The sequence below is a fragment of the Eptesicus fuscus genome, chromosome 13, assembly GCF_027574615.1.
Source record: "Eptesicus fuscus isolate TK198812 chromosome 13, DD_ASM_mEF_20220401, whole genome shotgun sequence".
Taxonomy (NCBI): Eukaryota; Metazoa; Chordata; class Mammalia; order Chiroptera; family Vespertilionidae; genus Eptesicus; species Eptesicus fuscus.
The window spans coordinates 11,654,542-11,670,756 of NC_072485.1; the positions used below are offsets into that span (position 1 = coordinate 11,654,542).

At 39.8% G+C, this 16,215-nt stretch overlaps 1 protein-coding gene across 1 annotated transcript; it reads left to right on the forward strand.

Moving 5' to 3' along the window:
- The first annotated feature begins 12,645 nt into the window (after positions 1-12,645).
- LOC129151140 (60S ribosomal protein L32-like) lies at positions 12,646-13,155 on the forward strand. Its single transcript, XM_054725039.1, has one exon. The coding sequence runs from the start codon at positions 12,698-12,700 to the stop codon at positions 13,103-13,105; it is 408 nt and encodes a 135-aa protein (XP_054581014.1). The 5' UTR covers positions 12,646-12,697; the 3' UTR covers positions 13,106-13,155.
- Positions 13,156-16,215: the final 3,060 nt, after the last annotated feature.

Sequence of the window (16,215 nt, forward strand, 5' to 3'; positions counted from 1 at the left end):
TTTTCCTTCTACAATTGAAACTTTGTAGCCTGGAGCGGAGCCAAGCCTGCTGCCATTTCTGTGGCAGTTAATTCACCTTCTACAATTGAAACTTTGTAGCCTTAAGCGGGTGGGCCCAGCCAGGGTGTGAGGAAAGCTTTGCTTCCCCTGTTGCCGCCGGCAAACCTGGCCTGCTCTCTCAAGCTCCATTCTGCCGCCATTTGTTTGAATTTGTTTACCTTCTATAATTGAAACTTTGTAGCTTGAGTGGAGGCTTAGGCCTGGCTAGGGCAGGCGGAAAGCTTGGCTTCCTCTGTTACCTAGGAAACCTTGCTCTCTGTGGCTGTAGCCATCTTGGTTTGGGTTAATTTGCATACTCGCTCTGATTGGGTGGTGGGCGTGGCTGGTGGGCATGGCTTGTGGGTGTGTCGGAGGTATGGTCAATTTGCATATTTGCCTATTATTAGAGAGGATACTGGAGCAAGTAAACATAATTAATCCTGGATCAGTCCAAAACCCATATAAATTTTAAACTTAAAAAAAAGAGAAAAATGAAGTTATATCTCAGTTTTCTTTGCAAAAAAAGACAGGATGGCTTGTGAGCTTCAGCAAGCGGGGATCCCCGGTCATGGAGTTTCTTTGTTAGTTTGTTTTCCTCACTTGATGCAGAGGTGAGAGAATCTTCAGGAAAAAGTGTTGGGAAAGAAGGAGCCGGGTTTCAGGAGCAAATAATGCCTTCATTGTTTACCAAGGAAAGCCCAACTAGAATTATTATTTAAAATAAGTACTTAGTGGAAGAAGTATTAAATTGCATGTTCATTCTTTCTATAACAAAATGTTCCTTAATAACACTAAGTTTACTTGTTTTAATGAACAGATCTGGGCAATTTTTATGTTTTTCATTTTTTATTTATTTATTTATTTATTTATTTTTAAAATATATTTTATTGATTTTACAGAGAGGAAGAGAGAGGGATAGAGAGTTAGAAACATCGATGGGAGTGAAACATTGATCAGCTGCCTCCTATACACCTCCTATTGGGGATGTGCCCACAACCAAGGTACGTGCCCTTGACCGGAATCAAACCTGGGACCTTTCAGTCCGCAGGCCGACGCTCTATCCACTGAGCCAAACCGGTTAGGGCTGGGCAATTTTTAAATAAAAAATGTATGAAAGGGCAAACACATTTACTTCTCTCTCTTATTTAGTTAACCATAAATTACTGTGTTGTTTCTTTTTTATTAAATCAGGACACGGATTGAGACTTGTCAGAACAGTTTCCAATATTTGAAATAAAATTAAGGTTTTCTGGGGGAACATTAAGCACATACTTAGTGGCCTGCTACATAAATACCTTGATACTTGCTCTTCCTGCTGATAATGAATTTTTGGACTGGAACCCGGATTCTTTGTCCACCGGAATCGAAGAATGAATCCACGGACAGAAAAGTGGTATAGCAAAGGTGGAGATTTATTGAAGCACAAGTACAGACTCCCACATAGGGAGAGGGAAGAGTCCCACTGGGTTCTTTTTCCCTATGGCTTATAAAGGCTGCAGATCCTGGTGCCTTGATATCCCCTCTGATTGGTCAATATTCCCCTAGATTGGTTACTATAGTAACTCCTGGGCTCAAAGGTCGAACCTCACATGTGACTTGTGAGGTCCCCCCATCCCCCCCATCCCCCTCACCCCCTCCTTCCTCATTGTTTCCTTATTCCCTTTGGGCTTTCTTCCTCTCTTTCTGAATGAAAGGCTTCCTTCTCTTTATTTTGTAAATATAGACCTTTCTTGGCTACTTCCAGTTCCCTTGTCTTATGGATATGTACCTGTAGCTGTTTCTTTGTCCTATGGAGATGTAACTGCACCTGGCTTCCTTGTGTTATGGAAATGTACCTTCTCCCAGTCTGCAGCCCCACGCTTTTCCCATGGACCCCAAATCTAAAAAATACCTAAGCTTGCCTATGTTCCCCCAAAATTCCTGCTTCACTGTGTTATGCCCAGAATTCGGGGTCCCCAAGAAAAACCACCAGGGAACCAGACGAGTCCAATGCAAAAGCAAAGAGTCTGTATTCAAGCTAGCTTGAGCTCAGTCCCCCACGCACACACACTGGCACAGCAGCGAGGTGGGGAGAGAGGGAACTTTGGGAGAACAAAGGCTTAAAAAGGGGGTCCAAAGCAGTGGGCGGGGGGAACGTTCATGGCCCCATTGATTGGTCAGGGGGCAGGGTCAGGGGTCTGGTTACACGGGGCGATTAAGGGGGGGGGGGGGTTTACTGTGCAGCTTGCCTAATTTGGACTGAGTCTACTTCTCTACATTCCTATTGGCAGGTTTATGCAATTGTTACATTCTCGCGGTTTTCTAAGAAAAAGGAGTCATATACATAGTTACACAGGATGGAGGGTACAATACATTTTGTGCTGTCCTGCTCTGCCCTTTCAACTGCTGCCTAAATGTTTAGCCCCCTTTTATCTGGTGGCTTCTACTCATCCTTTGCAGCCAGCTCTATGAAGCCTTCCTCAGCTTTCCTAAGCAGAACACTACCATGATACTTTACAATATTGATGCTATGTGAATTATGCTATAATTTAAAATATATATATTTATTCTAGTTTACACTCAGTATTGTATTAGTTTCATATGTACAGCATAGTGGCCAAACGTTTATATGACTTATGAAGCCTAGTGCCCACCTGGCACCGTACATAGTTATTACAATATCACTGACTATATTTTCTTACTATACTTACATTCTTGTGATTGTTTTGTCACTGCCAATTTGTACTTCTTAATCCCTGCACCTTTTTTATCTAGCCCTCCTACCCTTTTCCCATCTGGCAACCATCAGTTTGTTCTCTATATCTTTGAGTCTGTTTCTGTTTGTTTGTTTGTCTATTTTGTTTTTTAGATTCCACATATAAGTGTAATTATATTATATTTGTTTTTATCTGCCTGAGTTATTTCACTTAACATAATACACTTTAGGTCCATCAATATGTTTGCAAATGGCCAAGTAATATTCCATTGTATCTGCTTAACACATCTTTCTTATCCAATCATCTATTGATGGCCACTCAGGTTGCTTTCATATCTTTGAGGAGGAAACTGGTCTTGCAGAACTTGTTATCTAAATGCAGAGGCCATGGAACTGTGAACAATGGGGAGGGTGGGAGGGTTGTTATGCTGGTGCCAGGACGGACCATCTGACCATTGGATGTGGCCTGACACCTGGGGGCTTTTCTGCAGGGCCACGAAGGAGGCAGGGGGCATATCTGCAAGACAAAGACCCCAGCGGGATATATATAGACAGGCTCTCTGCATGTTTCTTCACTCTGATTTGGAAATTATTCCCAGAGTCCACTAGTGTTAATAAACGAGGTCCCTCCCTTTCTCTAGGAAGTGTGCTTGGCACTTATTTGGTCTTCTGTAACATCTTGGCTATTGTAAATAATGCTGCCCTGAACATAGGGATACATGTATTTTTTTAATTGGTGTTTTTTATTTCTTTGGATAAATACCCAAAAGTGGAGATGCTTGGCCATAAGGCAGTTCTATTTTTAATCTTTTATCATTTTTATTCAATACAGTATTGGAAGTCTTAGCCATAGCAATCATATAAGAAGAAGAAATAAAAGGCATCTAAATTGAAAAGAAAGAAGTAAGACTGTCATTACTTGCTGATGACATGATGATACATTTTATAGAAAACACCAAAGATTCCCCCAAAAAGCTCTTAGAACTAATAAATTATTTCAGTAAAGGAGCAGGATACAAAATTAATATTCAGATATTGGTTGCATTTTTATACACCAATAACAAACTATCAGAAAGAGAAATTAAGAAAACAATCCCATTCAAAATTACATCAAACAAAGAAAATACCTAGCAATAAAGTTAACCAGAGACCTAAAAGACTACTCAAAAATTTAAAAAACATTAAAGAAAGATATTAAGAAGATAGAAATAAATGGAAGCATATAATGTGCTCATTGATAGAAAGAATTAATAGTTAAAATGTCCGTACTACCCAAAGCAATCTATAGATTCAATGCAATCCCAATCAAAATACCAATGGTATTTTTCACAGAACCAGAACAAATAATCTTAAATTTTATATGAAACCACAAAAGACCCTGAATAGCCACAACAATCTTGAAAAGGAAGAACAAAGTTGGGGTAGTACACTACCTGATATCAAACTATACTACAAGGCTATAGTGCTCAAAACATCATGGCACAGGCATAAAAACAGACGCATAGGTAAATAGAACATAATAGAGAGCCCAGAAATAAACCCATACCTATATGGTCAATTAATATTTGACAAAGAAGACAAGAACATACAATGGGGTAAAATACTCTATTCAATAAATAGTCTTGGGAAAATTGGACAGATACATGAAATAAAAATGAAACTAGACCATCTTCTTATACAAAATACAAAAATAAACACAAAATGGATTAAAGATTTAAATGTAAGCCCTGAAATCATAAAACTCCTAAAACTGTTTTACACTGCTCTTAGGAATATTTTTGAATATATCTCCTCAAGCAAGAGAAACAAAGAAAAAATAAACAAATGGAACCACATCAAACAAAAGTTTTTGCACAGCAAAGGAAATCATCAACAAAATTAAAAGACAACCCATCGATAAGGGGGTTAATATCCAAAATATATAAAGAACCCATAAAATTCAACACTAAAACAGGGCAATCTAATTAAAAAATGGGCAGAAGACCTGAATGGACACTTCTCCAAAGAGGACATATAGATGGCCAGTAGACATATGAAAAGATGTTCAATGTCATTAATCATCAGAGGAGTTCAAATTATAACCACAGTGAGTTATCACCTCATCCCTGTCAGAATGGCTACCATCAATGAATCAGCAAACAAGTGTAGAAGGGTGCAGAAAAAAGGGAATCCTTGTGCACTGTTGGTGAGATTGTAAATTGATGCAGCCACTATGGAAAGCAATATGGAGGTTCCTTAAAAATTAAAAATAGAGCTACATTATGCTGTACTTATTTATAAGCCTGTCCCACACATATCTATGAGTACTTCAAGGTTTTCTATTCTGAATGACAATTATACCACCTGGTGCAACTTACTAAAGTTATAAATATTTTTAATTGGATACAGGATATCTGAGTGAGTGGGTGAGAGAAAACACTTGAATGGATGGTATTCTCTCTGATTTGGGATGGATAACTGAATATACTGAGTCATGAAATCAATCATGTTTTTTCATTATAAACTCTAATTTTTATTTTTTAATAACTTGAATTAGTTATTTTGTTCATGATGCTGAGAAAATGGTAAGAAGAACAGCAAAGAATGAGTATAAAACAATTTGGACTTCAGACTGTTATAATCTCTGCCAGTGATTCAAATCCTCCTATGCCAGTTCCTAGAGCCATCTAAATATCTGTTAGTGAACACGTCATGCCTGAACTGAGGAATCCAGGATTCATAATCTGACATCCAAGTGGCAAACAGAGAGTATGTTTTAACTCTGAACAAGCTGACCCCATTCCTTGTTACTGAACAGATTTTTCCCACCATAATACAAAGGCCTTAGAACCTGTAAAAGTAGATAATTAGTACTGAAACTTTACAAGAGAAAGAACTATTTCCTTGTTTTTCTAAATGTTAAAAAGCAATAATTTTTGAAATTTTTTTTCTGAGGTTTTGGACTCACTTTCAGACAGAAAACTGTGGTGGGTGAAGTTCTTGTCATTGTAATGTTTTTGAGATCATCAAAGGCAGTTGTGTGTTTTTCCAAGTAAACTAAGACCTCTGGCATCTGTATGAACTGGTAGCTTCTTTGTAAATATTTGTAAACATTACAAAATTCACAAGGAAGGGAAATGACTGTACACATTTTCTCATCTCATCAAAGCAAAGACTAAATCCCCTATTAAGTTATTCAGCCAGGGAAACATCAAAACCATATTTTAGGGGCAAGTTATTATTAAGTCAATTAGAGAATCAAAACATTGGTGCATGCTCTTTATATCCAATTGAATTAAGCAGAAATTTTCTAAGCTTGCAATGCTGGAGAGCTTTGGGCTATTTTCTGTTAATATTTTGGGAAAATTAGGGGAGAAGTTGCCTGAAGCTCTCTTCTAAATTACCACTTAATCACTGTTCCTATGAAATACTTGATTTCAGATCTACCAGAAGAAATATAGCAGATAATCCTGGAACATTGTGCACCAGAAAATAAGAAACCCATGAAAGGGAAATGGGGTACTGTCAAAATGAAACATGAGCCTACTTGAATGAACTTTCACTGTCCAAAGATGGGACAATTTGCACATCAAAAAGAATAATAACTGTGATTGATTTAAACACATTTAATATAAAAACACACCCATGTATTCATAATGATATTTTAAAGAGAGAAACGAACCGAAACTCATTGGACACTGGACTTCTCTTAGGGATTACTTGGGCACCAATTCAGTATTCTGTAAATTGAAAACTGAAGGGAAAAAATTAAGCATTTTCCTTGTCATTGTGAAGTAAATTGTATTTCAGGGTATCCTATAGGTTCTATGGGTGTGGGAAAGAGTTTAATATAGAAGTATTCCAGTTAATAAATGCAGGAAAAGAGATAAAGTTAGAAAATCATTATGCCACCCTAAAGAAATAAGTGTCTTAGTGATTGTCATCAATAGATGATAAGATTATTAAGTGTGAGATTCATGGGTAATGCATCATCTACACAGAGATACTTTGTGAGTGAAAGTTACACTGTTAATAAGATGCCAGGAGAACAGGCATAAGCTGGTGCAATTCCAGGCAAGGGTACGTCAGATCACTGTCTGCTGGGGAAACTGACAAGGAAGAGAACAGGCTGTCACTGACTTCACTGATCAATTTTAGCAAACCAATAGTTAGGATCAACATGATGTGCCTCATGACGGGAGGGCGTATGGAGAATTCAGCACTGTAGGTGATGTGCTTTTTCTATATATACATACTCTAGACTTTAAATCTTATCTCCATCTCACAGACAACACAAGGTGTGGAAAACAAGTCCAGTGATACCATGGGACGTGCCGATCCAAATCCAGAACATGAGGCCAGCTGCAGGTCCTTCAACAACATGTTAGTGTTGAGGTCAATGGAGGGAAAGAGGGGACATTGTAATAGTTTCAACAATAAAGATTTTAAATAGAATAAAATAACTATAGTCAAAATAGTTTTAAAAAGAGATTTAAGAGAGACTAAACAGATTAAATGAGATTTCAGAGAGACGTTTTAAAAAGTGTAATTCAAATAAATTACCTGAAAAAGGCATTTTGGGAAATAGTTGGGTAAAAATTAATATAAATTGAGCACTAGATGATATGAAAGGATTGTTGATAAGTGGAGAGGTGAGACAATGACGTGGGATAATATAAGAAATCCCTCCTACCCACTTATTTATTTATTTATTTTGGAAATGGGCTGAGGTATTTAGGAGTGAAAAGGGACTGTCTGAAAATTGTTTTACTTGACTCCAGCCAAACCAGAGGGATGTAGGTTAGACAACTTTGGCAAAACATTGATGATTGTTGAAACCAGGCATGTGTGCAAGGGTTCCGTGTACTCTAGACTATGTTTCTTCATGTTTCCAATCCTGTGCACTATGCCAGGGCCACCCCTGTCCCTTTGCTGCGGGCTGTGGACCGGCAGTTAATATAAGCAATCCTAAAATCTCCTGTCAACTCACCCATCACTTTTCCAACCTACTACCCCCCAAAATAAGTTACATCAAACTTATTGAACAGGTGAAGGGAGAAGAAACGAAAGGAAATGACAGGACAGAATGCAATGGCTCGCTAACTTTCACTCTAACATCTCTTTTGTAAAATTCCACCAATCTTTCGGGAAGTTGATGGTAAAGTACACCGGTATAGCAGTACATTTCTCCAAGTGTGAGGAAAATTGTTGGATCGCACACACAGGCCAATGTACACACACATACACACCACTTCCCAAGGATGATCATGAAGACTCCACCATTTCATAACTTACGGAGGAAAAGAAACATGTCTCTGTTTCATAACCACAACTCAGCTTCTACACTTTGTAAATTGTTCCTTAATATTATTATGCAAAGCGGTGGTGGTTCTTTTTCTTCAGTAGCTTCTTGGTCCAAAATATGAATTGTTAGACATACTAGAAACAATAAAAAGCTTACGCATGAGCCACATGCCCTTTAAAGATATAGCCCTTAGGTATAAATAGTTCTTTTTATGGGTTTAGCATTGCCATTTGTAAAATCCAAATTATGTCCCCAGACCAGGTACTATTTTTTTCCCCAGTCTGGTGTGGAAGTGGGGAGATAGATTCCAGTCGTATCAATTTTAATCCAATTGAGTTGAACTAAACTGAAATCTGAAAGTCCCCTTGCAGGCAAAGTTTGAGATTATTCCAGGGAAAGTAACACCAAAATTATCAAAATGAGTTCAAGTATGACTCCACTTACCTGAGGGAACGAGGCAGACTCTCTAGAGAGTGCTGCTTCCATTTTTACAGAAGCATCAGAAGCCACGGAAACAAATTCAAGCCTTCTGCTAAGGACTGCCTACAAGCAAAACCACAGCTGCCACTGAACCACGTCCCACAGGACCACAGATTGAGGCACATTTTCTGTAACCTAAGAACTTTAAAAAATATATTTGTATTGATTTCAGAGAGGAAGGGAGAGGGAGAGAGATAGATAGAAACATCAAGGATGAGAGAGAATCATTGATCGGCTGCCTCCTGCACACTCCACACTGGGTATTGAGCCCACAACCCGGGCATGTGCCCTGACTGGGAATCAATCCATAACCTCCTGGTTCATAGGTCGATGCTCAACCACTGAGCCACACCAGCCAGGCACTAAGAACTTTTTTTAGTGGGCTGGAAAACACAGTGGAAAAAAAAAACAGTGGAAAGCAGTGGCTTCTGAATCAACTCTAGTAACCTGATAATAGGCATTGGGCTAGGTCCTTTGTTTAAGACCTAATGACATGAAGGAAGTTTAACACATGTTAGATGGGTTTAACAAGCTTGGTCTTATGAAAAAGTCAAAAGTGAAAAGTCCGTGCACCAGCTACTTGTAAAACCAATAAAATAAACAATGCTTTGAATATTAATGCAATTTTTAAGACATAGTTAGGAACAGTAAGTGGAAAACTCTATTTAATGCCAATGGACCAGAAAGGCATTATAAAAGAGATGGGCATTGAGCTTGGCTTTGAGTGGGGGAAAACAAAACAGAACAAAAAAGGTCCAATATAATAGAAAGAGAAAGGAGAGAGAATTCCAGGCAGTGAGAAGGAGATGTGAAAAGCACTAAGCAGCCTATGACATTTGACAGTTCACAAGCAAGCTCCCTGGAGTAGACAATGAATGGGAAATGAGAATGGAAAGATAGGTTGGTAATAACTTCTCAAGCTCCCTTGAATAGTGCCTCCCAAGTGTTCAGATCTCGTTCTGCCTTGGTACATATTAAACCACATAACTCAGTAGCTTACCACAAAATGGTGACTCAACCCTGTTGCTGGACTCTTGTAGGACCTGGTTCTCAGGGATTTTTGTTCTGCCCTCATTGCCCAGTAATATTTTAGCTAGACCTTGTCCCACGGTTTGTCTCTTGGTGTTTCAGAAACAGACAAATCATTCATGAAATATCCAAAAAAAAGTCCATTTGATAGTCATGGTTATAGTTACAAGTCTATAACTATCATGTAAAGTATTCAAGACTATAGTTGAGTTCACTTTTATTTATTTATTTATTTTATTGTCTAAAGTTTTACATATGTCTCCTTTTCCCCCAATTGACCCCTTTCCCCATCCCTTCCCAGCCTGGGCAAGCCCCCACCATCCCAATGTCTGTGTCCATTGGTTATGCTAATATGCATGCATATAAGTTCTTTGGTTGCTCTCTAACCCCCCTCCCCTACCATTTGTCTCTAGATCGATCTATTCTTGTTCATCAAATTATGTTGATCATTATATCCCATATATGAGTGAGATCATGTGATATTTATCTTTCTCCGACTGGCTTATTTCGCTTAGCATAATGCTCTCCAGTTCCATCCATGCTGTTGCAAATGGTAAAAGTTCCTTCCTTTAATAGCAGCATAGTATCCCATTGTGTAGATGTACCACAGTTTTTTAATCCACTCATCTGCTGATGGGCACTTAGCTATTGTAAATTGTGCTGCTATGAACATAGGGGTGCATATTCACCTTTTTATTTACACAAACCCAGAATTCAGATTTCTAATTTTAGTGTGACTTCTTCATTCCCAAACTAAAATACTGATTAATCTTATTTATTGACTGCTCATTTACTATGCATGTATAGTGTTCCTCGCTGTTAATTTTTTTGTTTGTTTGTTTGCTTACTCTGTCTAGTGATATCAAGTTTTCTTGGTTCAGGGGTTTACTTCATTGACATTTTTCCTGAGATCAACTGATTTAAGGATATGGGCTCCATTTTAGCTAATTGCTTTTAACAGTTTACTGTGATGCAAAACTTTAACTTTTCCATTGAATGCACCCTTAACTCCAAACAAGCAAAACATTCATCATCCCTGACCACTATACTTGCCCATTGCATGGATATAAGCAAAGAAATGTAGGGAACATTAAAACCTAATAATAGCCCTGGCCAGGTAGCTCGGTTGGAGCTCCATCCCAATACACCGAGGTTGCAAGTTCAATATCTGGTCAGAGCAGATACAGGAAGGATGCAAAAATAAGTGATAAGTAGAACAACAAATCCCTCTCTCTCTCTCTCTCTCTCTCTCTCTCTCTCTCTCTCAACAAAACAAACAAAAACCAGCCACACACACACAAACACACACACACACCTGCCTAATAATAGGATCTTTGGGTGCTTAAAGTTGATGGTGCATTTTTTGACTGGCTACTTAGTTTATCTCAGTTATCACAGGGCATCCTCTTCTAGTATCCTGCTCTCCTCTGTGAACATGCTCTAGGCAACTCACTATATAAATCAGGGACTCTTACCCTTCCAAAAATTCTGATTATTCTAAACTTCAACTTTGCCTTGCTATGACCATTCCAGCCTCGACTCCTCCTCATGTGACCCCTCTATGCGGATTTTGCCTTCTCTTTCGAATAGACTCAATCCAAGAATTCCTAGAAAGGAAACATTCCTCAGAATATCTTTTCACACCAGGCCATGGAGTTAAAATTATAGACCATACAGTAATTTATCAGCTTTTCACTTGACTGGTTATACTAGTGTCCAACCTTCGTCTGACTAAGGGGCTGGGTATCTTGGCACACAATTCGGTCAGTGTCCCTCAGCAGTGCCCTAGGTGAAGCTACTTCTCTTTGAAGAGGAAGTGGACATGAAAAGCCATAAAACTTTTCCCGTAGAGACGTACCACAGTCCCTGAGAAACGGACCCCTGAGAAGAGAGTGAGGGGACTGGACGTTGTGTGCGTCTTGAGAAGACATGCTTACATCAGAGTCAACCCTAGGAAAAATGGAAAGAAACGGCCATTGTGTTGTATGAATTTAGGGGCACTGGTGAGGCTCTGGATCTCAGTCAGAGTTTATTCATTCAGATCCTGAATGATGCCTGAGGACACTGAAGAAATTTCCTTCTGAATAACTACTCTCCAGCATTCCTGACAAACGGTCATCTTGTTTCAACTAGGAGACCACCAGTGAGAGGGAGCTTATTTTAAAGGGGCTAGTAGCCTTCTAAGGAGCTATTAGCCCTGAAAGGAATAGCACTGTCACTTGTGTTCAATATTTAGGTTTTATTAGAACCACATTTCATTACTGCTCTCGATTGCCTACACACTAGCTCTGATGCAAATGGCAAAGACAGACTCTGAGAGCTACAGCACAAAGTGAAATGTACTTACTGAGTATTTCTTTATGGACAAGCTTGGGGAAATCCAGAAGAAGCTTGGGGAAAACAGGTATTACAGCATCTCTGAGAATATAATGAGTGGTAAATTGTAGATCTTTCCTCTAAATACTGCAAGTAACTCTATTCAGTTACCAATAATTCCTACCCCCTGTTTATGAATTTGAAGTTCTCAGCTCCTAAGATGGACTGAAGCTGTACAATGTACTGAAAATGGGTCAGCTGTCCACTTTCCAAGAGTCAGCTATGGCTCCAGGGTCCATTGACAGAAACATGGTTTCGTAGAGCCTTCTCCTGAAATGAGGGGGGAGGTTTTGAGATAAGGGCTGCACTACACACAGTGAGGGATCACCACAGGCAAAAACTAAGGTCTAAATCCTTCCATATAGTATGTACTAGTAAATGGCTCAGTAATCTGGTCTCCACATCTATCTTCAGCCTCATGTTTTACTACTTATTTTCCCTCTCTAGTCCTTTATTTAGGTCACACTGTGTGACATGATAGTGACTAATGATACCATTTACCATCTTTTTTTTTTTTTGGTCTGGGCTTATACTGTCCTCTCTGTAGGGAAGCTGCATCCATAACCATCTCATCAACACCTCATTTTAAAATTATAATTTCTCTCAGTTAATTTAAAACACAAACTATCCCTTACTTCTCCTCAGTTTCATTAATGCTTCCCAGAGGCAACAACTTTCAGCTCTTTTGGTTGCTTTCTAATATTTACATCCACATTGCCAAATAAAACATTTATGCTTCCGCTCTCTTCCTCGGCGCTGCCTACGGAGGTGGCAGCCATCTCCTACTCGGCGCCATGGCTGCCCTCAGACCCCTCGTGAAACCCAAGATTGTCAAAAAGAGGACCAAGAAGTTCATCTGGCACCAGTCAGACCGATATGTCAAAATTAAGCGGAACTGGCGGAAACCCAGAGGCATTGACAATAGGGTGCGTAGAAGATTCAAGGGCCAGATCTTGATGCCCAGCATTGGTTATGGGAGCAACAAGAAAACAAAGCACATGCTGCCCAGTGGCTTTCGGAAGTTTCTGGTCCATAACGTCAAGGAGCTTGAAGTGCTGCTGATGTGCAATAAATCTTACTGTGCTGAGATTGCTCACAACGTCTCCTCAAAGAACCGCAAAGCCATTGTGGAAAGAGCAGCCCAGCTGGCCATCAGAGTCACCAATCCCAATGCCAGGCTGCGCAGCGAAGAAAATGAATAGACAGATTGTGTACACATTGCATTTGTGTTAATAAAATAATAAATTTCTAAAAAAAACCCAAACAAACAACAAATAAAACATTTATGCTTCCATTTTGCTCTTTATAGTCTTCAGTTTCACACATTCTTATTGAACTCTCACTATGGGAGCTTCTTTCCTAGCACATACACTTTCCCTCTTTCCCCCCATGCTTCCAAGATAGTCTATAAATTTGGGTTTGATATCTCCTCAGTATGCACATGATTATAAAAATGTAAATATTAGTTACAATTAAACCACATAATGTGCATTTACTTGCTTGTCCAATCTTTAATTTTCCCTGCAGTTAATAATTGATTAGTTCTTGGTTGCCATGTTTTCCATGTACATTTTACTGACTTCCCCTTGATTTCTCTACCATAAGCATAAATCTCCCTGATGTGCTTAAAATATTGACTAGAATATCCACTTCATCTTTTTCTTTAGAGTATTCCGCCTGGAGTCTCCCTTTCTCCTGGTACAATCTGGAGAGGCTGTTTCCTAGAACTCTGGCAACCTGTTACCCTGGGACGTCTTCCATCATTTTCTTGGAGATTCTCTTTCACCCTCTCAAGTATTAAATCCGTTATCTTCCTCTCTTCATTTATTTCAGTAGCTACCAAGGAAAACATGGATGTTAAAATATAAGGAGTTTTTATGATAGAAAATATCTTCAGCTGGCTCTCGCCTTTGATTATTTGGGGGAGATATAGAATCTGTATTGAAAATTACATTCTTGGGAAATTTTAAAGCATTGCACCATATTATTTTAGCTTTCACTTCCACTATTATAAATTTGATGATGTTCTAATTCAAGCTATTTTTAACATTCTTCTCTTCTCTTGTTCCTTTTTTCACTCTCGTATTTGTATCTGTCTTAGATACAAATAAGGTATCTTAGCGGGGTGTAGATTTTAGGATCTTTTTTTATCCATGGTGTCCTCAAATTTCATGATGTGTGCCTTTTCTTACCCATTTTTTTTTTTTTTTTGCCAGACATTTGATGGGCACTTTCAGCCTGAAAGGTCTAGAAATTTTTTATTTATAATTTTGATAATTTACTCCTTTTAGATAGCTCTGTTCTATTGTGCTTAAATTCCTGTTTTCAGTTTCAGAATCTGTAGGTTTCATCTTATATTTCCCATTTCCCCCTTTTTTCTATATTGTTGTCTTTTTGTTCTTGTTCTACTTTCTCGGGGATTTCTTCATTATAGCTCCTCAAATGCAAGGGTTTGTGATGAATATATGTGTGTTTATGTCTCTAGAATTCATATGCATAAGTTGTAAATATTTTCTACCAGAATCTCTCTCTAAATTCTCTAATTCTTCAACACCATGTTTATAATTCAATTTCAACTATAATAAACGTTTGTTAATTGGTACTCCATCACATTATATTGCTCAGAGTAGCCAAATACTGAAGATATTTATATTAAAAGAAAAACCAAGATACAAACTTCCAAAATGAAGGCTACAGCTATTGAAGCTGATGGTTACATTGCATATTAACATGACTTTCTCCTGAATAATTTATTAAGAAAATTAAAGTGGCCCTTTGCATTATATTCTCCAAAAACTCATTCTATGAAGGGCCACCTTGTTTCCCAAATGAGGGGGGAAATACAGTCTTGGATTTGCTTTTCTTTTGGGTTCCCTCTCCAACTCCAACTCCCCAGACCATCAGACAGCACAATCCTGCTTGCTGCTCCTCCTCTGTCAAGACTCTCCTCTCCACAAGTACTTGTGGGTTGGTGATTATCACTGTCAGATAACAAACATATCTGCAACTTGCCAGAGGTCTTTTCCCCATGTCTTAAAGGATAGTGATTAATAGTGGCACCTGCAGTCACCCACCTCTTCAGGAATAGATTGTCCAGAGTCCTGCAGGCATTCTGGGGGTCCAGGACTGAGGTCAGTGACCCACTGTGGGTGCTTGGCTTTGCACAGGAAAGAATTCAAAGGCGAGCCAGCACAGAGCCTGAGGTGAAAGTGAGTTTATTAGGCAAGCAGTGAGACAGAGAGTGGACTAATCCACAGACAGTGCAGCGCCCCTTTGGCAGAATTTGTGTCCTTTATTGAGGTTTATTTAATCTGGGGGTAGGCTATTCACTGAGGGAGAGGGATATTCAGATCTTCCCCGAAAAGGGTTGGAGATTTCTCAGAGGAACTTCCTGGGCCATGTTGTGCCCTTATGTAGGCTTTCTGTTTCTGATCATGGCAATTCCAGGTGTCTTGTTTAGCATGCTGATGTGTTACAATCTATACTAATAAAAAGGGTAATATGCTAATTAGACCAGGAGACCTTCTGGGAGACCTTCCACACGTCCTTCCAGACAAAGCCATGGTGGCGGGCCAAGGCAGAGGCAGTTAGGGGCAATCAGGCTAGGAGGGGAGGGCAGTTAGGGGCAAGCAGGCTGACAGGGGGGGGAAGTTGGGGCGATCAGGTCAGCATGGGGTCAGTTTGGGGCAAGCAGGCCAGCACAGGGGGGCAGTTGGAGTTGAGCAGGCTGGCAGGGAGGGCAGTTGGGGCCAAGCAGGCTGGTGTGGGGGCAGTTGGGGGCGGCGAGAAATACAGCAAGGTAGGGGCAGTTGGGGGTGAGCCGGTCGGCATGCAGAGTGGTTAGGGATGATCAGGCAGGCAGGCAGGTGAGCAGTTAGGAGCCAGCGGTCCCGGATTGCGAGAGGGATGTCCGACTGCCGGTTTTGGGATTGGGCCTAAACCGGCAGTCAGATATCCCCCGAGAGGTCCCAGATTGGAGAGGGTGCAGGCCAAGCTGAGGGACACCCCCCGCCCTGTGCATGAATTTCATGCACCAGGCCACTAGTGAGTTGATAATGAGGCTAGGGGTTACTGTTAGGTTAAATTCGTCACCCTGTTGGATCCAGCTGGTCTCTGCTCATTTTAAATTCAGTGGAGGGTGGTCTTTCTTCTTCTTGACAGCTCCTGTAGCTTTTACCCATTGCAACTGTTCTGCCACATGCCCTATCGCAGGAGAAGAAACATTTAAGGCCTCTGAGATCACATCACGTGTTCAGGACTGTCTCACACTTATACTGTATGTGCAGCTGAAATACAGGCAGATAAGGAAGCT

What these genes read in the sequence shown, in the direction of transcription:
- LOC129151140 (XM_054725039.1), top strand. Translation starts at nt 12,698, where the DNA reads ATGGCTGCCCTCAGACCCCTCGTGAAACCCAAGATTGTCAAAAAGAGG.